The 23,163-nt window shown below is 41.4% G+C and overlaps 1 protein-coding gene across 1 annotated transcript in view; it reads left to right on the forward strand.

Annotated features, from left to right (window-relative positions):
* The window catches only part of hydin (HYDIN axonemal central pair apparatus protein), an 80,343-nt gene that overhangs the window by 56,563 nt on the left and 617 nt on the right, over positions 1-23,163 (forward strand). Inside the window, exons 56-88 of the mRNA XM_073472813.1 lie at positions 37-205; positions 948-1,030; positions 1,210-1,365; positions 2,211-2,316; positions 3,006-3,210; positions 3,709-3,941; positions 4,053-4,207; positions 4,345-4,540; positions 4,728-4,836; positions 5,538-5,777; positions 5,961-6,103; positions 6,718-6,936; positions 7,054-7,214; positions 7,467-7,561; positions 7,774-8,002; positions 8,201-8,401; positions 8,501-8,627; positions 9,065-9,230; positions 11,092-11,239; positions 11,466-11,673; positions 11,788-12,009; positions 12,812-12,981; positions 13,109-13,307; positions 13,674-13,826; positions 13,935-14,105; positions 14,369-14,478; positions 14,736-14,958; positions 18,672-18,881; positions 19,619-19,782; positions 21,241-21,391; positions 21,479-21,709; positions 21,797-22,021; positions 22,693-22,974. Of these exons, the coding sequence (XP_073328914.1) occupies positions 37-205; positions 948-1,030; positions 1,210-1,365; positions 2,211-2,316; positions 3,006-3,210; positions 3,709-3,941; positions 4,053-4,207; positions 4,345-4,540; positions 4,728-4,836; positions 5,538-5,777; positions 5,961-6,103; positions 6,718-6,936; positions 7,054-7,214; positions 7,467-7,561; positions 7,774-8,002; positions 8,201-8,401; positions 8,501-8,627; positions 9,065-9,230; positions 11,092-11,239; positions 11,466-11,673; positions 11,788-12,009; positions 12,812-12,981; positions 13,109-13,307; positions 13,674-13,826; positions 13,935-14,105; positions 14,369-14,478; positions 14,736-14,958; positions 18,672-18,881; positions 19,619-19,782; positions 21,241-21,391; positions 21,479-21,709; positions 21,797-22,021; positions 22,693-22,974 (5,860 nt within the window). The remainder of the gene's footprint in view (positions 1-36; positions 206-947; positions 1,031-1,209; positions 1,366-2,210; positions 2,317-3,005; positions 3,211-3,708; positions 3,942-4,052; positions 4,208-4,344; positions 4,541-4,727; positions 4,837-5,537; positions 5,778-5,960; positions 6,104-6,717; positions 6,937-7,053; positions 7,215-7,466; positions 7,562-7,773; positions 8,003-8,200; positions 8,402-8,500; positions 8,628-9,064; positions 9,231-11,091; positions 11,240-11,465; positions 11,674-11,787; positions 12,010-12,811; positions 12,982-13,108; positions 13,308-13,673; positions 13,827-13,934; positions 14,106-14,368; positions 14,479-14,735; positions 14,959-18,671; positions 18,882-19,618; positions 19,783-21,240; positions 21,392-21,478; positions 21,710-21,796; positions 22,022-22,692; positions 22,975-23,163) is intronic.

A 23,163-nucleotide genomic window follows, 5' to 3' on the forward strand; every position in this document is an offset into this window, starting at 1 on the left:
TAGAATTGTTAATTTGCATTCTTTTCTCTCCACAAGGTTTACATTTCAGGAGACTGAGCCAACCCAGCCAAACTTCGACTCCATTTTCAAGGTGTCCCCCAAGAGTGGTAGTCTATTTCCCCATGAGAAGCCCACAGTAGTGCAGATCCTCTGCAGGCCCAATATGGAAGTCTTAATCAGAGAGAAACCGATTCTATCATGCCAGGTTTGAGCCTTATACTGGTATTAATGATCACAGAGCTGGAGGTTCATCTATATATTGAAGTCATAGTGAAATGGGAAAGGATTTTCTTCCTTTGTATTCAGAGTTTTAGTACTAAACCATGATGATTGATTTTACTTTTACTTCATGATGAGGTATGCCCTCAGCAGTGCCTTTCTCTGGTTAAAGGAAAGCAGTTTTAGTTTGCACTTCCAAAGTATCACAGTGTTACAGCCCAACTCAATATCCTAGTTTAACAGAATTATACAAACATGATCTTTCATGGTGTCCGAGTAGTCTAAGATGCATCCCATACAATCACATCCCTGGGTTGACTCAAGCTGTGGTGCTTTGTTGCACCCCTCTCTCTCCCATTTTTTGCTGTCTGAATGTCAACTGTAAACAAGAAAGTACAAAAAAAACACAACATTTTCTATGCTTTTAAAATTCAGAAAACAAAGCAAAAAACAACCACAAAACATTGCATTAATGTTAAAAGTGGAAACAAGATGCTCCCAAAACATTTCATTGAACTTTCAAGGCTTTTATCTGGTTCAATTTGTTTGCCCATATAAAATACAAGGCTGAAGCTGAGTCATGGAAGTACAACTTGCTTTTGCGAGTCACTCGAATGGAGTTCAAATTTGTACATTTATTTAAAAAGAAAAAAACTGAATCAAAGCTGATGATTTACTGAATGCTGCAGAATGCACTCAAGTTAAGATTTGGGTTATCTCTTCTACAGGTCATTGAACCCCACACTGGACATGGAGAAGAAATCATAACCAGCTTACCCATCAACGTTTCAGTCAAGTCTGTCTTCTCCAGGTTAAGGCTTGATTTATACTGCCTCTGTTATATAATATATAGATTTAGATTGTGTTGCAAATGTTATTAGAAATGTGACACTTACCAAACCCACCACAACCTGCAAGCTTCATTATTTTGTTGATAGGAGGTAGTTCTGAGAATCATAAATTGTGACTTGCTGTGTGGATCTTCTTTAGATACAAGATCACACCTGCATGTGACATCAACTTTGGTCCACTGATTTTGGGCTGCAAGAAAACCCAGAGCTTCACTATTGAGAACAGTGGAGTCTTTGAGACCTGTTTCAGCATCTGCCGCATGATCATGGAGCCTGCTCCACCAGGGAGACCAGGGTGAGAAAACAGAACACACACACAAACTTGGACACATAGACACAAAGGCTCACATTTTCCATTACAAGTAAGTTGGAATAGAACAGTTATTATTTGTAGAAATGTGTTTTAAAACTGACAAACCAGATTTAAAAGTAAAAGAAGTAGCAGCACAGCACAGCTATACCTTAGAAAAGAAGTTTCATTCACGAAGCGTCGTTGTTTTGCGAATCTCTGCAAATTATTATACCCATTACTGGAGGTAATTTGCTGCTTGTGATGAAGACACGTGATATGAAAGTGAAACAAATTAAAAACAAAAACAATATAGACTAAAACTGCCAATTTATGTCACTTAAGTATATGTAATTCTAATTTAGATCTGAGCAAGAATAGAGCTGCAAGAGGGACAAGTAACTTATAGTACCTTAATGAAAAGAAAGGGGTAGTAAAAACGAATGTGACTTGTGTGGGCTGTCACTAGCTTTGATTTCATTTTAAACATAAGAAAACATCTGATCCTCTTTTAAATTGCTCATTACATACAGTATTTTTATTTGTCAAATGACAATTTGCATAAATTACAATTAAGTCTTAGAAATGTATTAGGTTTTGCATGTAGCAATTATATGTCAAGTTGATTTAAACATTTTGTTACTGAAATGTAACAATATGTGGCCTGAAAAGATGTATCCCAATATTTAATATTATGTATCCCAATATTTATCTGATCATTCAGGACTCCTGAATGCCAGACAGCACAATTTATTGTCTACCTGATACTTTTAACAGTCTGACAGTCTATGTCAGTTTTCTTGGAGATGTTTGAATACAAATTGTTTGTTTGTGTCACTGTGTGCTCTTAGGGGTCCCGGTAAAAGGATGTCAGCAGAGAGCCCTTCAGGGAGGCCTCCTTGTGCCAGTAGCAAAATGAGACCTGAGTCCTTTAAGAAAGACATGAAAATTCTTCAGGTGAGAGACTGCTCGTGGAGATCACAGCAATGACAATGCCTTATGATTTGTGCAGTTTTTGTTTCATTTGGGTTGTTTGCTCCATCCTTGTCTTTCTAAGAGATGAGGAGAAACTGCTAACCACCTCTCACAGGAGAAGTGAAAAAGCAAAACATGCTTGTTAGCTCATTGTGGTTAATACAATACATGCATAGCACAGCAAGAGATATTTTGCCAATGATTAAGAGGCAGCTTAAAGGGTTGGTTGACCCAAATGACATGAAATCGTTATGTTCCTCTAGTCGCATCTAGCATACACATGCATTTTGAAATTAGTCAAACTAATATAATTTTACTATGATTAATTGCAAAACAATGATGTGAATTCCCTGACATGAGAAGTCAAAGTGTCTGCTGTGGTGTAAGTAGTATAAGACAGGAAATAAAAAGGAATTTCATGGTGATACTCAAGAACTACAAGAATTTGTAAGAATTGCAAAATATAAGGAAGCCTATCTTGGTCTGTAGTCGCATGTCTTTTGTTTGCAGGAACTCAATTTTCATTTGTACAACAAAACCTAAAGAAAGAACATGAAAAGAAACATGACATCCATAATTCAGCTGAATCAAGTTTTATTTGGCTCCATTTGTTACTAGTTTCCCCAGTACTGTCATCTGTCACCTCTCTAATACTCCCATGTTTTCTCCAGAATTGCCTCACCATGGGAGTGTTCTCAGTGTCTCCCTGCACAGGGAGCCTACAGCCAGGGTCACAGCAGGTGGTGACAGTGAACTGTGCAGCTGAACAGCTGGGCAACTGGAACCAGGGGCTGCTCATTGACATCAGTGACCGTGACCCCTCAGACCAGCCTGACGGTATTCCATACAGACTGCTTGCTGAAGTCTGCAAGCCAGGTGAGAGCTGGATAATCTTACTCTGTCTTGCCCGATTAATAAACCAGACCAAAGTTGTGGCACAGTTACATACATTGTCCATACATGTCATATGCGTGGATTACCCTGAGATCACTAAGATGGGCACAACCTATTGCCATTCAGAAAACAGTGCTTACTGCTGTCTCTATTTCAGTGCCATATAAGAATATGTGTTCAAACCCATATTATCAAGGTCAGGGCTGCCAAAAGTGGGGTCAACGGGCCAAAGCTGGCCTGCCATAAGGTTTGTTTGATGTTCCTAGTAAAACTAAATAAATAAACAAATTATTTTTAGTGAGGTAAAAATGCTCTCTGAATATGTATTATTAACTAGTTTTCATAGTGGTGGGCAGAGTGATGCCTTGCACAGGAAGTCTTTCGATTAAAGGATTCCATTTTCTTTTAGAGGGATCTTTCTTTTGCTTCTCCTTTGACTAATACTGTAACTGGTTCTTCTCTTTTATTGTGGTTTTCCAGGCATCGTGTTAGACATGGCTTCCATCTTTGAGGAACACCATCTGTGCTACAATAGCAGTCAACTCTCCTCTGAGCAGTTTTGCAATGCTGAAGGCATTTACGTCCAAGAAGAGAACAAGTTTGTTTTCAACAAAGTCCTGGTTGGGAGAACTGCTCAGGCTCGCTTCAAACTCACCAACAACAGCAAGGTGCCCTGTGTGCTCAGCCTGGTCATCAAACATGTCGGAGCTAAGGTAAGACATGTAGACAATGTGGGTAGATACATAGATACATGTGTACAGGGCTGTCACTGATTGTGGTAGAAGGTAGTTTGCAGGTCAAAAATGTCCCATATTTCCTTACAGGCGCCCCGTAATGTGGAGGTTTTTAAATTGTCTGCTTCAACACTGAGCATTCCCAGCCAGTCACACTCATTTGCTGTGGTCACCTTCACACCCCAGACAATGCAGCTCTACACTGCTGTGTTTGAGGCCACAATCACAATGGAGGGAGGCAGCAGGTATATGAGTGCATGACTCGTTATACTACATACTGTACCTGCTTGTTTGTCCATTTATCCATTTCACTTATGTGAGGATCATAAGAGAATTTACCTTGCTGACCACTATCCACCTACCCTATCCCTATCAGCTCCAGAATGACACCCACATTTAAGAACAAGGTGCTGGAGTTTGACCTAACGGGGGAGGGCAATCTACCCAGTGTGTGTCTGGTGCGCCCAGCTCTGAGGAACAGCAAAGGAAGCCCGATGCTGCAGTTGAGACGGGTATTGGTAGGGCGCAGACGTACCCTACCCCTGGTGCTGCTAAATGATGGAAATGTTTCAGCTCAGGTGAGAGGAGACATTTTTCTTTATGCCCTTTATTTTATTATTGATTTTGGTGTTTTAACAAGCTTCTTTTAGCAACATTACATGTTAATCACTTCAATTACATGACCATAATAGAGTGTATAAGGTGCACGTGGATATGGGGGGATTCTGTCATTAATGGGCTTTTGTGACTCTCTGTGTTGTGTAGGTCCAGATTGACATGCTGGATAAACATGGAGTATTCATCCTCAAAGCTGCTCCTGGCAACACTTGCAGCTCCATCCACTCTACACAGCTTGAGGGCACCACTGATCCAGGTACAGCCTTAACCAGTAACTTACATAATTAGTAGTTAGCAATTTGGGCAATGGAATTTACTGTTCAGATCCCAAGCAGTACTGCTATTATTACAGCTGCTGCTCAGTATTGTAAAATTTCATCACTCCATATTCAATCGCCCTTCAACTTGTAGACTCTGGCCCAGTCCCACTGTCCACATTAACTTCTAAGAACTGAACTCAGACTTTAACAGACTGATGTCAGCTGTCATTGGAACAATTTAGTGGAATTTCCAGTATTTACTGTATATTTGAACTATTCTTACGTGTACTGAAGTTTTGTCTTCACCCAGTACACTGTGGCAGACTATTCCTGGATTGGTTTTAAAGAGTACTCCACCTAGTTTAAAAAGCCAGAGATAGCAGAGATATCATCTTCTGTATTTCACAAATTCTTCTTCCTTGTTAAAACCTGGTGCCCACATTACCCACAATGCAGCTGAGTCAAAGATTTGGGTTCGTTGAGACAATTTCAGCCAGCCTTAAGCCATAAAGTTGGCCGGAGATTGCTGCCAGAACTGCAGAAAGCTGTACCAAACATCCACTAACAGAATTAATCATGCAACTTTGACCAGAACTGAAACGTGTTTCTGATTTCATTAAATAGGTTTTGACTACAAGTCAATAATTCTTTGAGCTCAACAATAGCTGTTCCATATTTCTTGTTGGTTTTTCCACAGAGAATCAGTTGGTGCACAGAGCCACGCTGAGGCTGAATGTTAACGAGCAGGTGGAGTTTGAGGTCAGCTTCTCCTCTGACGAGCCCCTCAGTGTCAAGGCCCAGATGTCACTGCAGGTGGAGGACAACCAATACAGTAATACCATAATACAAGTGACTGGAGAAGCTTACCAGGAAATCGTCTCTCTTGACAACATCAGCAGATCATCGCAGGAAATAGAACAGGAAGATGATGAGGGAGGTAAGAGAAGAAATGAGGTAGGAATTGAGAGTAAGAAGTGTAAATTCGGCATATGAATTAGCCAGAGTAGCAGTCACTCCCTGATTGTGCACAGAAAAAGGCAGATAAGTGTCATGATTCATTGTACATGGTAGCTTGTTTCTTATCCCAGGTTTTTCTACAAGGCCTCTTTCTCTCACACAGGTAATTACGAGGTGCTGAATTTTGGGGACTGTCATGTAGATTTTCCCTATCGAGAAAGTTTCACCATGACCAACCACAGTAGCAGCCAGGTGGTGAGGTTTGAGTGGCCTCCAGCTGGACCCCATGTCTGCTTTTCACCACAGGTAAAGCACTGAAGGGATGAATGCAGGTGTGGCCGCAGAACAGGGGCAGGTTTAGAAACATTTTAATGAAAGGTCCAGAGTCTGGCACAGAGTCAAAAACAGGATGTACATTCTTAAAATGAATTAAAATGTCTTAATGCTCAAACTGAAATCCCTGGTTTTTGGCAGTAATAATCATTTTAGTTACATTATTTATTAAGTATCACACTTAATAAATAGTGTAGATAGAATAGAACTAAAATGATTATTACTGCCAAAAATGATATAATATATATTACTACTTAATTTATTAAGTGTGATAGATGAATGCCAAACAAACTTATTTATTATTACTTACATTATGTATACTGTACCTTAAAAACTTAAAAAACATAAATAAAAATGTAAAAGGGCTCTACCCCTCACACACAGAAGCAACATACCTGGACTAAATGAGACAAATGCAAGAAGACTCAGCCGCATTGATTATAGTTGTCTTTGGGGTAGTTTTGTGTCTCTTTATGGTTGTTTGTGTCTCTTTGTTGTCATTTTGTGGCACTTGGTAGTTGTTTTGTCTCTCCTTGTGTTTTTTTGCGTGAATTTATGGTTGATTTCGAATCTACTTTTTCTTACAGGTGGGGCACCTTCATGCTGGTTGCTCTAAGGAAGTGACTGTCACCTTTTGTTCCAATCAGCCAGTGACTCTGACCAGCCAGCCAATGAGATGCAAGGTTTGTCAGGTGGAATTCCAGCAGCCACTAGAGCAGGTGGCTGACTGGGACGACCGACAGAGGACGGTGCAGTGGCTGAGTTCTCCCAAGGAGGATTCACCACAGCAGCATGTGAAGAATAAGGTACACATGTTATAACAATAATAATAATAATGTTAACTGTGATGTGAAAGAAATGATGAAAAGGGAGTTGCCAGATGAAAATTAAAGTTGAGCAAACATGTATATCTTTGCATGCAGGTGATAAAGACAGATCCTGAGCCCTGCTGCTCTGTGGTCGAGGGCTCCCAGTGGGAGTTGGAACTGCGTATCAGAGCAGTTTGTGACTATGTAAAGTTCAGTTGCAACACTGATACCATCCACTTCAAAGACACCATGCTTTACCAATCCAGGGTCAATGAGTAAGTGTGTATATCCAGTGTATGCTGTACATTAAACCAGAATTAACTATACATTCAGCCAGTGATACTTTGTGATAAAAATACTGATAATAAAAATGGGGCTATGGGCTCAACCTGGACCTCCACAGGATCCAATCACAAATATCTGTGACGCTCTATCACAGTGGTCACAATGTTCAGTAAAGCGGTAACAGCATTGAAATTAGGTTTAATGTTTATTGTGTGTTTTTCTGTGTGTGTGTCTGTGTGCAGAATGCAGATAGTAAATCAAGGCAATGTCAAACTAGAATTCTCCCTGCAAGTCCACATGGATCAAAGCAACAGCACTGTCAGCCACGGCCAAGGAGGTACATATAGTTACACATATATACTGTATGTATATTATGACTGTAATATTACTGTATATAATGAGGTCAACTTTTCAGCATTTGACTTTGAATATTAGTATTAACAGTTCTTGCTGTGCCTTTATGTATTGAGTTTGAATTTGATTTGCCTATTTACATTAAAGTGCCTTTTTAAACTATGTGTACATGTGAACACATGTTGTCTATAACAGATGAGACCCCTACCTCTCGACCAGGCAGCAGGTCAGCAGGAATGTTACCTGAAGCCCGTCCTGCCAGCGCCCTGGCCAGCGTTATGTCTGTTCTGATGGGAAATCCTGAGCGTCTGCCCTTCAGCGTTGAGCCCAACAACGGGTCCATAGAGCCTGGTGCAATGCAGAATTTCAGTATTCGGTTTTCACCCTTGGAGGTTGGCCAGTTTCAGGGCAGGCTGTTCTGCAGGTACAATAAAATTGACATTTTGAAGAACAAAGACAAGCCAAGTTATATAACAGTGAAAAAGTGAGTATTCTATGACAGATCTCCTTAACCTCAGCTAAATTAAAGATTTCAAAGGACTGTAAGGAAGTGAATGGATCTCTTCACACGAATAATGGCACACGTTCTTATTTTTACCGCCTGTGTGTATACTTTTTTCAGTATTCCCAACTTGCAGGATGGGAATGCGGCTCCTTGTGTCTTGGTGTGTGGCCGCAGCCTGTTGCCCCACTGCCACTTTGACCTGGAGGACTCAGACTACATCAATGGGATCCGCTGCAACTCTGAATTCAGGGGCCCTCTGGACGCTAACACCAGAGTCATAGAGTTCGGTGCTGTTGGCTTATCTGTGCCATCAACAAGGTAACAGTAAGCGAGAGAGAGAGATCAGAGCTTTTTGTCTTTATCAGTGCATGCTCTTAACCTTTGAATATGCTTTTGTGCTCTTGGTTTACCCCATAGACGTTTTAGTGTGCTGAACCCAACCAGTAAAGCCTATTCATTCAAGTGGAGGTGTGAAGACACAGGTGGCAGCCCATTCTGCTGCCTCACCCCTTGTGATACCATCCTGCCCGGGAAGAAGGTGGAAGTAAGAATGGAAACACACACAGTAAAATGTCTATATTTGGTGGTGGTCTCTTATTACATTTGTCTTCCAGAGTGTTATAGCTAGTCCTATCCTTCTTCTTTTTATTGCACATCAGTCAATCTCTTTTCTCATTTTGCATTTTTGGTGTCCATTTCATTTCTTTTTCACTTTCCCCATCTCCCCATGTCCCACTTTATCACAACAAATCTAATCTTATCCCTTCCATTTAATCTCATACCATTTTGATTTGTGTTATCAGAATCTAATCAAATTGAAGCTGAACCCATCTGATCTAATCTGTTCCCCTCCACTCTTCCTTATATTTTCTCCCTCACTCTTCCCCCCTTTTTTTTCTTTTAGACATTTCTTAATTTCCTCTCTTTTTCATGAAAATTGTTTGCCATTTGTAATCCTGTGGTTCGTCTGTGTGTGTGCAGGTGTGTTTTGAATATGTAGCTGAGCAGATGGATGCTGTGGAGTCATTCTGGAGCTTTGTGATTGAGACTCTGTCACTGTCTTTTCCCTTCCTGTGTGTGGGCACCACTCGAGAACCACTTGTCTATCTCGACAGACCTTACCTTGACTTTGGAGAACTGCTTGTTGGTATGAAACGCACATCGACCCACACGCTCGCGCATGTGTATGTACAGTGACACAGATCGCACATCTCTTTCAAGTCGCACCACATATTTAACACAAAGCAATACTTCTTTTACATATTTTTATCTTTTTCTCCTGCAGTGTGATGATAGTGCATGCACATATATATACTTTGTGTGATAGAGGATATACATTTGTAGATACAGTATGTTAAGGCCATTTAAAAGTCTCTGCACGCACTTAACTAAAACCACTTGGCAAGGGTTAAAAAAAGAAAGCGGTCATGGTTTACAATTAAAGATATTAACAATCTGAATATGATATCTGATTAATGACCCGATCCCTTGCTGCCTGTATAATCCTCCAACAACAATATTTGTTCCCCTGATGAAGCTGAAGTTTCCCCTTTTATAGTTTCCATCAAAAACTTTACATTATAAATCTAGTGTAGATAGAAAAGTAAACACAACACTCCTGGAAATCCCAGCACATTAGTTCTTGCAACATCTAATACTCCTCCCATGTGAAGAGAAGCATGCAGAGCAAAGTTACTGTGCCAGGCTTGTTCTGTGCCTCTGGCCAATTTTAACAGTGTGTGGTGCTGAAGTGAAGTCTAATAAATGTATCAGATTAGTAGCACAGATAAATTATATTATCCACTCCAATTAAATGGAACAAGTACCATGGGAGTTGAAACTAAGTTTTCCAATTTCATATTCAAAGTCTATGTGACCATAACAGATTCCAACCGTTGAGGTAACTGTTAATCATGGGTGGGTGAACTATTGTTTAAATCTCCAGTCTCATAGGGAACACATTCACTTATATGAACAATTTTTGACACATGAGTATTAACAAGCTGTTAATACAAGCTGCTTTTACTCTGTTAGCCTTCACTTACTGTAATAATGGGAAAAACTACATCTGTACTCAATTTAAAATTCTTAATAAAACCTTCTAATTACCGACCTCTGCTTCATTGAAATGCTATAGTAAGCTGCATATCAGAGGGGTACAAACCATTGACACTGCTTTTTTGTATAAGTGTTCCTTAAAGGGGAACATGGGATTCCATGCCCTATATCTAATGTATATGTTTTGGTGTGTAAATGATTCATACTTGCCAAAAGTTTTGGAATTGGTCCAGTAGATCGTCTTAGCTGGCAGCCGTGACATGGCTGTAATGGCTTCAACATAATCCTTTGGGGCAAGTGCGACTACCAAAGTTACATCTACTGAAAGTGCTCTTCTTGCCACTGACAGGCTGACAGTGTCTGACAACATTTGAAAAATGAATCCTACAGAGATAGACCTTTTTGTTAAATAATAAGATCCATTTTGTCTCGTTCAAGAAGTCTGGCTCTGAAATCTCACGAGGAGTTATTTCAGTTGTTGCCTCATCTAAACTTTGAAAATAAATGCTTGCTGGCAGTTCCTCCAAGTCAAACAATGACAATGTTGTCAGACACTTACAATAACAACCTCAGCCTGTCAGTGGCAAAAAGAAGCATTTTCAGTGGATGTAACTTTCATAGTCACACTTACCCCAAAGGATCATGTTGCAGCCATTGCAGCTGTGTTGCAGCTGCCAGCTGAGGCAATCTACTGGATCTATTCCAAAACTTTTGTAAACAAAACATGTAGATAGAGGGCCCAAGTTTAAAAATACTGAAATTCCCCTTTAATCTCTGTCTTTTAAGGCATTTTTGAATTTTTCAAGGCACAAGGTTTTGTGGTTAAGGTTAGAGTTCAATCTATGTTAAGGGCAGCTGTGTAGCTACATTGGTTGAGGTTAAGTTTTAAGGATAGGTAGTGCTGTTGCCTGCCTTAATATAAATTTGTGTGTGTGTGTTCACCGGTACAGGTCGCAAAGTGGAACAGACAGTGAATGTGGTGAATGGAGAGCCGGAGCCCTTCAACTTCTCTGTCATGCAGTCATCTCTTCTCTGTGATGACCAGCAGTCCAGCCTAATTTTGCAGCCCATGAGTGGAACAGTGGCACCCAAAGACAGGTTAATGACACTATAACAAATCCATTATTTAGAAAACAATGTCACTGACTTGTGTGTGATGTGTTATGCATCTGGCACGAGGTCATTGAACAGACAAATAATACAGCTTTGTTAGGCAGTTGTTTCTTGCTTCACTGCTAACTAACTTTATTATAGCTCTATCATAGCATACTGGAAAAAGTCATAGAGAGCATTGTATTTGTCAACTGTGAACTGTTTGGTGCAGGTTGCCATTGTCAGTGTCCTTCACACCTTGCCGTGATGGCTGTGTGAGCTTCAAATTGGTGTTGAGGGTGAAGAGGAAGTCAGAGCCAATTGCACTCACAGTGAAGGCCGATTGTTTTATCATGAGCACTTCTGTTCAAGTTGAGGAGCCAGGCGGAAGCCTCAGAGAGATCAACCCCAACCACCAAGACACTCTAGACTTTGGAAAGGTCAGCACACCTTCGCATCACAGACACAAATACTAATGATTACATGCCTTTAAATGTGAAGTTTGAACACGGCAGCCACCCTCCTGTACTCGTTTGTATATACACCTTCCGTAGGTGGAGATTTTAGAGCAATCCGCCTTTAATTTCCTGGTGTCCAATCTGGCAAGATTCAGTCTGGAAGTGAACTTTGACCTATCAGGACCCAGAGAGGTGCTGCAATTCTTGGAAGCAAAGCCACACAATGCTGCTCTTGAAGCTGGGAAGCAGCTGCAGGCGTCACTCTTATTTTGTCCCCGGAGCGTTTGTAACCTTCAGGACGTCAAACTGAGCATCAAGGTGAGATGCTGATCTGCTCTGCTCGTGTTTTAAGTGTTTTTTGTTTTTTTTTAAAAATCAGCAGACTAGTTTGATCTCATCCTGCACTGACAAGAAAATAAGACTTTCCCTCAAAGATATATTATATAACATCCACACATTAAAAATGGCTAGATCTTTGTAGCACATTTTTATAGTTGAATACTTACATTATCCCAAATGTTTACTACAATGTTCAAACACTGAAAGATTTGTAATTTTATTCAAGGTCACACACCGTTTAATTTTGTCGCATGTAGCTATAACTTTCAGAGAAACATCAATGATACGTCAGAAAGTAGGAAATTGTCTACATCCAGATTTTTATCTGAATGTGCATCAAATCGCACTCACTCAGACACCAGCCACCTAAACATGACAAGTTTTTTCATCAAGACCTATGCAGTATTATCTGAGAAAAGATTCCTCGATGCGTCTCTTTATCCAAATCTGTACAAAAATGAACAAGGTCTATTCTGGGCTGCGACCCATCCTCCATCCCAGTTTCATGGAAATCTGTTCAGTTGTTGTTGTTGTAATGCTGTTGACAAACCAACCAACCAACCAACAAATGGACACGTGAAAAACATAACTTCCCTGGCAGAGGTAAAAAAATAAATGATATAAAAGAGAAACAACTGAGCATTTAGGTGATATAATTCTTCATTGGTGTTTTCATGTCACAGCACAAAATTGTTTAATTTGATGGAGATAACCCTTTAACGTCAAATAGATCCTGCGTTATACCTGTGATTCAACTTACACCAGTGTTTCCTCCTGTCAGGTAAAACACGGGACAACATTTTCCTTTGCCATCAAAGGCAGGGCTGTAGCACCCACCCTTCAATTCTCCTTCACCAAGCACAACTTCGGCAAGTGCTTTCTGTACTGCCCTGGCATGGTACCAGCCTCCAAGACTCTAGTAATCAGCAACAAAGGCGAAAGGGACATCAGGTACTTGTGTGTGTCTGTTGTTCTCCATGTGTCAGGAGGAGTTGACAGCATAAAGAAATGTTTTGTTCTATCCAGAATGTGAGTTTTTGATTTGAAAGCCGTCTGTGCTCTACTTCCCCCTCCTCAGTGTCCAGTCCCAGTTCGAGAACAGCTCTTACCTAGAGGTTGGCTTCCAACAAACTATTTTGTCTCCTGGTGCTGTGATGGAGGTACCAGTGAACTTCTACCCTCGTGAGACATGCCGCTACCATGAAAAACTCACCTTCATCTTAAACAGCTGTGTCACGAAACAGGTGGACATACTGGGACAAGGCATCGAGATGAAGGTGAGAAGGAAGAGTGCCTGAAGGCTATGAGGCTGTGTAATGTTTGTGTGCTGGTGAATTTAACTCTCTTGAGATCTGAGTGATGAACAGTACCACAGCATCCAATTAACTGTATCATACACTAATGTATTTAATGTAATTATCCTGTAAAAAAACTGAAGATACCCCGTGTACAGCCATGCTTCTCTCCTGGGTGTAGCTGGGGGGATGTGACCCTGCTGGATACTCCGCTAATCAGCACCCGATCATGTAAAGAAGCACGTAGTTCGGTCCTCGACTTTTTAAATGTAGTTGTTAATAAAAATGATGTCACTTGTATCCTGGTGAGCACAGGAATATCAATTATCCTGTGTCATTCTGTCTTAGCTGGAGGTGGAGGATCCCAGGCAGAGGAAAGTTAAACTGGGATCGCTGATGTTGGGTCAGAAGGTGAAGAAACAAGTGGTTCTTGTTAACCGCAGTACTTTAGACGTTTCCTTTACTCTGCTGCTCAACACAAACACAGTGCTGGACCCAAGGGTAGGAAACACACACACACACAAACACACACACACACACACACACACACACACACACACACACAGATACAGTCATCTACATCTCTTCCTCTTCCTCCTCCATCTCCAGGATCTGTCCTTCACTCCAGCAGGTGAGCTGAGCCTGAAAGCCAATGGTGGGTCATGTACGGTCGAGATCCAGTTTTTGCCTCGTCAGCACATAGCTCCCTTCAGTGCTGAGCTGCAGGCGGAGTTTGCAGGCCTGTTACACCCCCTGGTGACCATCCAAGGATGCTGCCAGGTACACTGTTAAGTAATTTCTGATGCAAATGATGCCTTTGCTTGAAATCTTTTTTTTTTTCCAAGCACTAATTTCTTTCTCAAGTTCTTAAGTAAGTTCTCTGAACTATTTTATCAATAAAAAAACAAGTGCTCACATTGAGATGAATGAAACGAATATAAATCTATATAACAACTTTGACATTTTTAAAGTTTGTTCTATTAACTCTGTAGTGTATGTTGGATGAAGTCGTGTTAACTACTAGTTCTGATGTTAACTGCCAGGGTGTGGAGGTCCAGCTGGACCAGGACTGCTTAGCATTTGGAGCTGTTGTCCAGCGCTGCCAGGCCAGAAAGAGGATTGTCATGATGAACACTGGAGACATTGGTGCCAGGTCAGTTTCAACAACTATCAGAGATTTAAAAAAATCACACAGACATGTTGCAGCAGAAACACAGAAACATACAGATTCATGTACATTCAGGCGCACAGAAAATGCAAACACTTAGTAATAAAGCTAGGTTTTGTCTATAGTTGTGTAATAAAACAGATTGACTAGACCGACTCTGACTTCTCTTTAACTCCATCGCTCTGAGATCATAAATGTTTTGTTGCACTTGTTTTGTATTTATCTGTCTGTTTTGTAACCAGGTTTCAGTGGAAAACAGAGCGTTTTCCTGCAGAGTTGTCAATCGTGCCAGCTAAAGGATATATCTGTCCAGGCAAGGAGGTTCCCTTCGAAGTGACTTTTGTCCCCGTGGAACTGAGTAATGACACAAGATATGAGAACCTGTCTTGCTGTGTGAAGGGCTCCACCTCACCTATTACCCTCACCGTGACAGGATCCTGCATCGTGGCCTCCACTAGCAAAGAGGTTTGACTGATGTACTTTTACATACAATGTTGAGTTGCGAAGGAAAGAAAAGCTACAGTTTGCACTCAAAACTTTGCTTGTTTTGGTTAGTGTACTTAATTTTAATACACAGGAGGGGAAGTGATGCATCACACTTACTGTTTTTACTGTCCCCACAATTAGATTTTTATTATCATTACTATATAAAGTGAAGAAATGTTCATGTATATTAAAGCTGGAGTGTATAAGTTATTTCTGGTGTCATTTGGTCAAAAATCAATAATAACCTTTCAGCATATTGTAATTCATAGTGTTATGACAGAACACTGGACTTCTGTGTCTCCTCTTGGCTCTGTATTCAGGCTTTAAAAAATCAGTGCCGTGACGGCAGTGTTCAGCCAATCACAGTTCATTTTACAGAGCAAGCTGTTTTGGGCGTTCCTATTGGTTGCTCGACCAAAGTCGATGCGCATTCACCTTCCATTGGTGGTGAAGATGCAACGGCAGACGTCCCGGCAGGAAAAGCCGCTATCTCGGTGTCTTGCCAGAAAAGACTGCTTGCCAAAAAACGACTCCCCAACGGAAACGCCCGTGGGGTTAGGGTTAGTCGTTAGTTAGTTAGTCGTCAGTCGTTTTTTGGCAAGCAGTCGTTTTCTGGCACAACACCGGCATTACCAACAAAAGCGTACACGGCTATGCAAGCCAAAAAAAGGAAGACCGATGTAGAGAAACGAGAGTCTAAGAGAGAGAGTGACAATAGACGGAATAAATCGCGTGTAAACATTGGACAAGCATATCCGAGGTGGAGAGAGCTTAGCGATAGCATCGGGCTGAAGTTGGATTCTGAGCTTGCTGTTCTTCTCCTGGACAGGTGAGCCTCCAGTGTAAGTTTTACGTATCTGATAATCTAAATGTGTGGTAGTAATTGGCTGTGTAGTTGAAATGGCCGTGAATCTAATAAAGCAGGCGGTTTGTGGTCATAATTGACAAGTAATGTTGTGAGTTGATTAGCTTTATGCTAACCGTAGCCAAAGGCTCACGACAGCTACAAGCAAGTCAGAGGCAAAGTCAACGTCAAATGTATTGTCAGGTACAGCCGGTCTTATCATTAGGCAAAGGTAGGCAATCGCCTTGGGCCCCCCAACCTGCAGGGGCCCCCAACCAGCTGCCCCCTCCCCAACCAGTAGGGGCCCGGGGCCTCCGGCCAGCAGCCCCCCACCATTGTCTTTGTAAATTATAATTGTGTACTTCTAAACAGAAAATAAAGAAAAAACAACAAAAAAACATCAGAATGCCCAAATCGTATTATCTGCCCCCCTTCCCCTTTCGTACTACAATGGACTATTCCATGAGTCATCATGACCGCGAAAAGATGAAAGACCGCAGCCAGGAAGTGAAGTACTGCGATTTGTTTACGAAAGAGGCGTGCGGTCGGAGTTCTGGTAAAATGAAGCGTAATTATCCAAGCGGGTCTAATAAGAGGAAAACGCGAGAAGAAACTAAAAAGGAAAACGCCAAGTTTTTTTACTGTGCCACCACCGGTTGACACAAATAATAATGTTAATGTCGAGGAACACGTCGTTGCGTTGTTGAGGAGCCTGAATCAGCTGTTCCCGAGTCCGATAGTGCAGAGTTGGTGGAGGAGCTACCAATGACTGATGAAGATGAAGATGTGGTGGTGAGTAGGCCAAATAGCCCCCCTTCTTCTGACCACGAAAGTGATGTTGACCTACTCCCTCTCCAGCTCTCTAGCATGAGTTGCTTTACACAATGTCCGTTAATAATTACCATCTCATTATTACAACCTCACTCCCATACACTCACTCTCTACTAATCCAACTAAGCTCTGTCTCTGTCTCTCTCAATTCAATTCAATTCAATTCAATTCAATTCAAAGGGGCTTTATTGGCATGAAAGTTTAACAACAATGTTGCCAAAGCATCTGTCCAAACATTCGGACATAACATAACAAATAACAACACCAACACAACACCAAGATTGATTTATATAAATTATATATACAGTATATACTGTGTGTGTGTGTGTGTGTGTGTGTGTGTGTTTGCGTGTGCCTGCGTGTGTGTGCGTGTCGGTCATTCACTGTCCCTTAGGTTGTGGCATGTTGACACATATTGGGCAGCAAGATATGCCCTATCTCCCTCTCCCAGGAGTATTTTTAATTTTGATAGATTGATTTTGATCTCTCTCTCTCTCTCACCAGACACGCACACACAGGCTTGTCTGGTGAGATTTTTAGAAAAAATAAATATTTGGCATTTTGACATACACTGGTGTTATATCTGAAACTTAATTCTCGCGTTCCATTCACTCTTTATTTAGAGCAAGTACTGACAGGTGTCTTTGGGGTGGCCCTTCCTACTTTTTTTGTGTTAAAGGATGGATGTGGAGGGCCCCCTAGCTAAGTTCGCCTTGGGCCCCCAAATTGCTTAATCCGCCAGTAGCGTTTTATATACACGACATACAGAGGACGTGTGCCATGTAAATATGGATGTGACAGTTATTATTTATTTTCAGGTTGCGGTGAAAAGAAAGAAGTGTCTGAATAAAGTGGCTGTCTCCGATAGTCTGTGCATGTGGGGGTAATTGTTTACTTTAGCGTTATACGTTGTTTTATTATTCTTAGCATTCACACCTCTTCCCCGTGATATATGTGTTGCTGTTGTCATTAGATTATGCTGTATACGTATCACGTCAGTATGACAAATATCATAGCGTTATTAGTGCCAGACATGAAGGCTATGTCATGCTGAGACGTTAGCAAGAAATAATTGTTGTCGGTCTCTATCGCTCTTCTAAACAATGCAAAAGTAATGTTTGTTTGTTCATACGGTCAATTTGTTCACGAGAGAAAATAAAGTACTTTCTTACCTGTAATTCGGCCATGGCAAGTGTATGACAGAAAAGTTCCGACGTGAATATGCCAAGCGCTACAGTCGCACGCGTCCGCGAGAGTGGACAGTGAAAGTGTGGAGCTACGGAGTCAAACATGGAGGGGAGGGGGGAGCGCAGTTGTTTCCATTCCAGTCTCATGCGTTTTTCACATATTCTACAAACTCCAGCTTTAAGCGATATCTATGATATGTGCTTTAGCAATAACAGTAACAGTGTATGACAGGGTGACAGGGCATTGACGGAGCATATTCTTCAAAAAAAGATGAGTTTATGTTCCCATCTCAACATATTTCCCTAGAATAAACTCAACTAGCACCAGGAGTGTTCCACTTTATCCAACCCTAAACTACAAACTTCAATTTAATTTGATTTGATTGACTGGATTTATGTGCCAAATATTACAGAGTAATGTTAGTGGAAAGGTTTATAAAAAAATTGAAAATTAGTCTTTTGGATATTGATTTTGATGCTTCTGGAGTACACAGAGAGGCTAAAAGCTGCCTTGTCAGCAGTGTAAATTCTCCTTGTAGGGATGGTTAAAGACCAGCATTAGATAATTTGAGACATTGATCCAGTTCCATTTTGGAACAGACAGTGTTCACAGATTTAAAGATCAGTGAAAATTTGGAAAACGTTTTAGTCATTAGCTGAATAGCCACTAATGTCTGAAAAAAGGGTGTCATATTCTACTGTATTTAGAAGACGGTGAAGGCAATCATTACTGCAGTTTTTCTTGCTTGTACTTCAAGTGACATGCATTAGTTGCGCATAAGAACTACCTATTGCATCAGTCTTACCTCGATCTGACCTCTTGTCTCCAGGTGGTGAATTTTGTTTGCCCAGTACGTGGCTCTCACACCCAGACCCTGCCTGTGCTCAACCCCACAAACCAGCATTGCAGCATCAGACCTGTCATAGAGGGCGAGCAGTGGAGCGCCGCACCCTCTGTGATCCTTGAACCACTCCGGAACAAGACATATGAGATCACCTACCGACCACTGACCATGACTGCTGATGGAAAGAAACACCTGGTAAAGGAGCCCTAACATTTCAACACAATCAGTAGTTGCGTTTCCATCCACCTTTTCTTATTCGCATTTTCAAAAATTGCGAATAAATACTTGGATGGAAATGCCAGAAATTCAAAAAAAGGCAGTAAATTCGCAAAAAAGTTTTTACGCTTGGAGGGGGTGGATTTGTCAGCACATCGATAAAAGGAAAATGCGACTTTTTGTTATGGAAACAGGTTTTGCGAATAAATCATGACTAACCCAGATGTGACGTCGTGGTACAACGTCCCAAAAGTCCTTCACCCGGTGACGTTCCCAATTAAATGGAGAACGACGCAGTCTCCCTCCAGCAAACTCGGGCATTAAAAACATAAAAAATCTTCTTTTCCTTCTCCTCTTCAGGAGGGTTTTGTAGGCTGTGAGCGCTGACAAAATTGTAGCTAATGTTCTCCCAAGAGCCGACAGGTTCACCAGTAAATTGTCCATGATGTTGAGTGTCAGCTGAGTGTCAACTGTTGTCATGGATAAATTCACGCTCTCTTATGATGTAATCTCACGGCGCACTCCTCCTCTCCCAATAATCGCAAAACAATAACGAATGGAAACAGGCATAAATTCGCATTTGCTTTTTGCGCATTTTCACAAAATTTGCTCTTAAATTCGATACATTTGGATGGAAACCCAGTTAGTAATTGCTAAGCTATGAAGTGTGACATTGAGTTAATCTCAGACAATATCTCTCCTTCTTATTTCCTCAGGGTTCAGTCTTTTTCTCCTTCCCTGATGGGACAGGCATGCTGTACTCCCTGCAGGGAACTGCTGAGCCTCCCAAAGCAGAGGACACCATTGTGCATGAACTGCCTGCTAAGACTCACCACACACAGCTGCTGCCTGTGCACAACTGGCTCTCCAAGCAACAGCGGTAAAACACACACACACACATTTTACAGTCATTACTGTATTAAACCATATATGACACCTAAATATGATATGATATACATACTCTTTAAACCTACAGTTACTGATTGGATACAAGTTCACATATCATCATGGTTTAGGTTATGATGAACTGGCTAGCAAACACTTTCTTACACATCCAGTATTAAGAGTTGTTTTTCTAGCCAAAGTCCAATATTCACACTCCTTTCAGCTCGGTTTTGGTCTTATAAATATTTGGCTCTTTACCTTCCAAATTCTCCACTACGTTCACCAGCTAGTTTGGTGCTGGGCAGGTAGAGTACTGTGGGTTTTTAGAGCTTTTTGGTGAAAACACCTGCTGGAACAGCCCAAAATGATGCCATGAAAGCAGTGAGAGTGAACGACAACTGCACAGTTGAAAGCTGGAGAGCTACACAGTGAACTGAAATTTAATATCAAGCTCCATAAAACAGGAGGAGCTGGAGACTCAGGCAATAATTCTCTTTAGTTTTATCATTATTGGAGACTACGGGTGCTGGAAATCCTTGAAAGAGCTTAAAGTTTAGTGTGGTGTTTTCAAGAATGGAAAAGTGTTTTTAAACATGAAACTTTTTCCCAGAACATAATTTTGCTTTTTTTTAATAGCACAATCTGATTTAATGTGATAATATGGAATAATCACTTTTAGTGTATTCATGTACTGTGTATAAGTATGTAATTTACCACAGCTGCAAGGTGCAAGAAAGCATAGAATGCCACTTGAAAATTATTCAAAAGTGCTTGAATTTGACTATGGAAAAGATGTAGGAATCCTGCATGTTGTTATTAAATCACGTTTTTTGTATTGTGGTGAGAATACAGTGAACAGACGGTACCTGCTATTGTTTGTGTATCTTTGGATGCATTAAAGGCCTGTGTTTACCCTGTGAGTGCAGCCAAGTAAAGTGAAATTTGACATGTGCCGCACAGCATTTTGCAGCACTTCATATATACACCGAGAGCTCCTGAAAATTATATTTGTTTTTAGCTTCAAAATCATTTTGATGGTTCAGTGTCTTGTAATAGGGCGAATGGTGTGTCTGTCTCAGCCAGTCCGCCCCCCTACCTCTTGTTTCTGCACTATGTAACTTCAGTGAGCGGGTACGATCACAGCGTAACATGCATGTTAACTTCAAGATAAAAGTTTTCAACACATCACATTGTTATGACGTAATGAGTTTTGTTTGTAGTTACAGAGATTACATTACATTATGTCTGACAAATTGTTACAAACCTGGCATTTGTATTTACGACAGTGGAGTCACACTCAACTTGGTGGGGGCGCCAAATCACACAAAATGCCAATCTCTACGTAATTTTGCTTTAAAAAGATCACCTGAACTGGCTGGTGTAAAGGGGAGAAATACACAAACCCTAACAGGACAGCTGTACAGTCAAGTCATGAGTATATCTGTGTGCTCAGGTTCCGTGTGATGATCGAGATCCTGAAACCTGACAAGCCAGATGCTACAGTGTCCTTAAAGGGTCTAGAATATATTGAAGTCCCTGCTTTGGCCAAGAGAGACTACAAGATGTCTTTCTTTACATACAGAGAGGGGCAGTACAATGCCAAGGTTTGACCACACACACATTTCTGTGAGAATATCTGAATATATTTTCTGAGCTTTGTCTTCACATCACCCTTGAACTCTCCTCCTCAGGTGACGTTTCGTAATGTGGTGTCCGGTGAATACCTGTACTACCTCGTTACCTTCGAGGTGACATCTCCAGAAGTCCTGTCCAGCATAAAGCTGGTGACAGCTGTTCGTCGGATGGCCTCGGCCACTGTACAGGTGGAGAACCCCCTGACCACAGCTACCTGCCTGACCACTGAGTGTAAATGCCCTGACATCAGTGTCCCGACACAGCACACTGTGCCAGGACAGTCCAAGGTGGATACTGAATACTATCTTCTATTCGCTAATTAATGTGTTCCCACAAACAAACTTGAATTCATACTCTATGTGTCCTCTCTTCAGGGTTCTTTGAGTTTTGAGTACCAGCCCATGCGTGCAGGCGAGTCGACAGCCCGGCTGACACTTTGTAGTAATGATCTGGGCTACTTCCACTACGATCTGCTTCTCACAGCTCTGCCCCCGCCACCAGAGAAAACCGTCCACTTCAACACTTCTCTGGGCAGCAGCCACTCCCTCCTTGTTAAGTTCATAAACTACTCCCGCTTCAAAACCGACTACTCATGCAAGGTAAGAAAATATTAGACATTAAAATTTAAAATGCACACTATGTTTTTGTTACTAACCACTCGGCATCGTATAATATGAAAGAGACATTTTTAAAGAGGCACTTCACCAATCGTACATATCAGTTTACTCACCAGCCTGTAAAAACAGCTGTATGAAGTGTGTTGTTCTTGGGGAGCTTTGTCAAGTCTGACAAAATAACCCTGGTCAGGGTTATCTTAGAGACAAGAGTTATAACAGAAAGCCTGTATTACAAACTGGAGGTGACGAGTTTGAAAGATATGGATGTTTGGCATGCAGGGAAGGTTACTAGGTTACTTACTAGGGATACTAGAAGGTTGCATTTTGGGATGAGGGGAGGAGGGAAGAGAGGATGAAGGGATGTGTGTGGGGATGAGCAGAGGTGGGGAAGGGAGGGCGGGTCTAGAAATCTGAGAAAAACAGAGCACGATGGGTTGACCAGGTGTAAATAGACTTGACAAGTGATTTGAGGGGTGATTGTGGGGGCTTACTTGCTGACATTTGCTTTATTTAACATGATCATGATCAAATTGGAGAAAAAGTGTTTCCCTTCATACAGAGCAATTCATGTTCCAAACAACAAAACTACCTAGACAATCACAGAGATTTATCTGCTGCCATGTGATTCCCTGCTTGTTATCTCTCTCCTGCAGACTGATTGCCTGGACTTCACTGTGGACAAGAGCGTCTTTGCTTCTCCGGCTTTCCAGGCAGGGTCAGAGGCCAGCGTGGAGGTTTGCTTTGAACCTCATCAGCTGGGGGAAGTGAGAGGCCAGCTCAACCTGTCTTCAGGCATCGGAGGCGAATACATCTTTCCCTTACATGGGATCTGCCTCCCTCCTAAAGCCCAGGGCCCGTTTAGCATCAGGGCCGGTCGCAACATCACTATCCCCTTCAAGAATGTATTCCTGCAGACCACTGCTTTCTCTTTTCAGGTAAAGAACCAATGATTCGAGAGCCTGTGAAATGAGCAGTTTGAAGAGTGAAAGTTAGGAGGAATGTTAGTGACAGAGAATGAAAGTGCTTAAAATTCCAAACAAGCCGATACATTCCTTGAAAGCTAAGGAAATCATCTTTGTTTCAAACATTTACACAGTATAACCAGCCTGCCAACCAGTATGAAG

Source organism: Pagrus major, chromosome 8 (assembly GCF_040436345.1).
Source record: "Pagrus major chromosome 8, Pma_NU_1.0".
In the NCBI taxonomy this organism is placed as follows: Eukaryota; Metazoa; Chordata; class Actinopteri; order Spariformes; family Sparidae; genus Pagrus; species Pagrus major.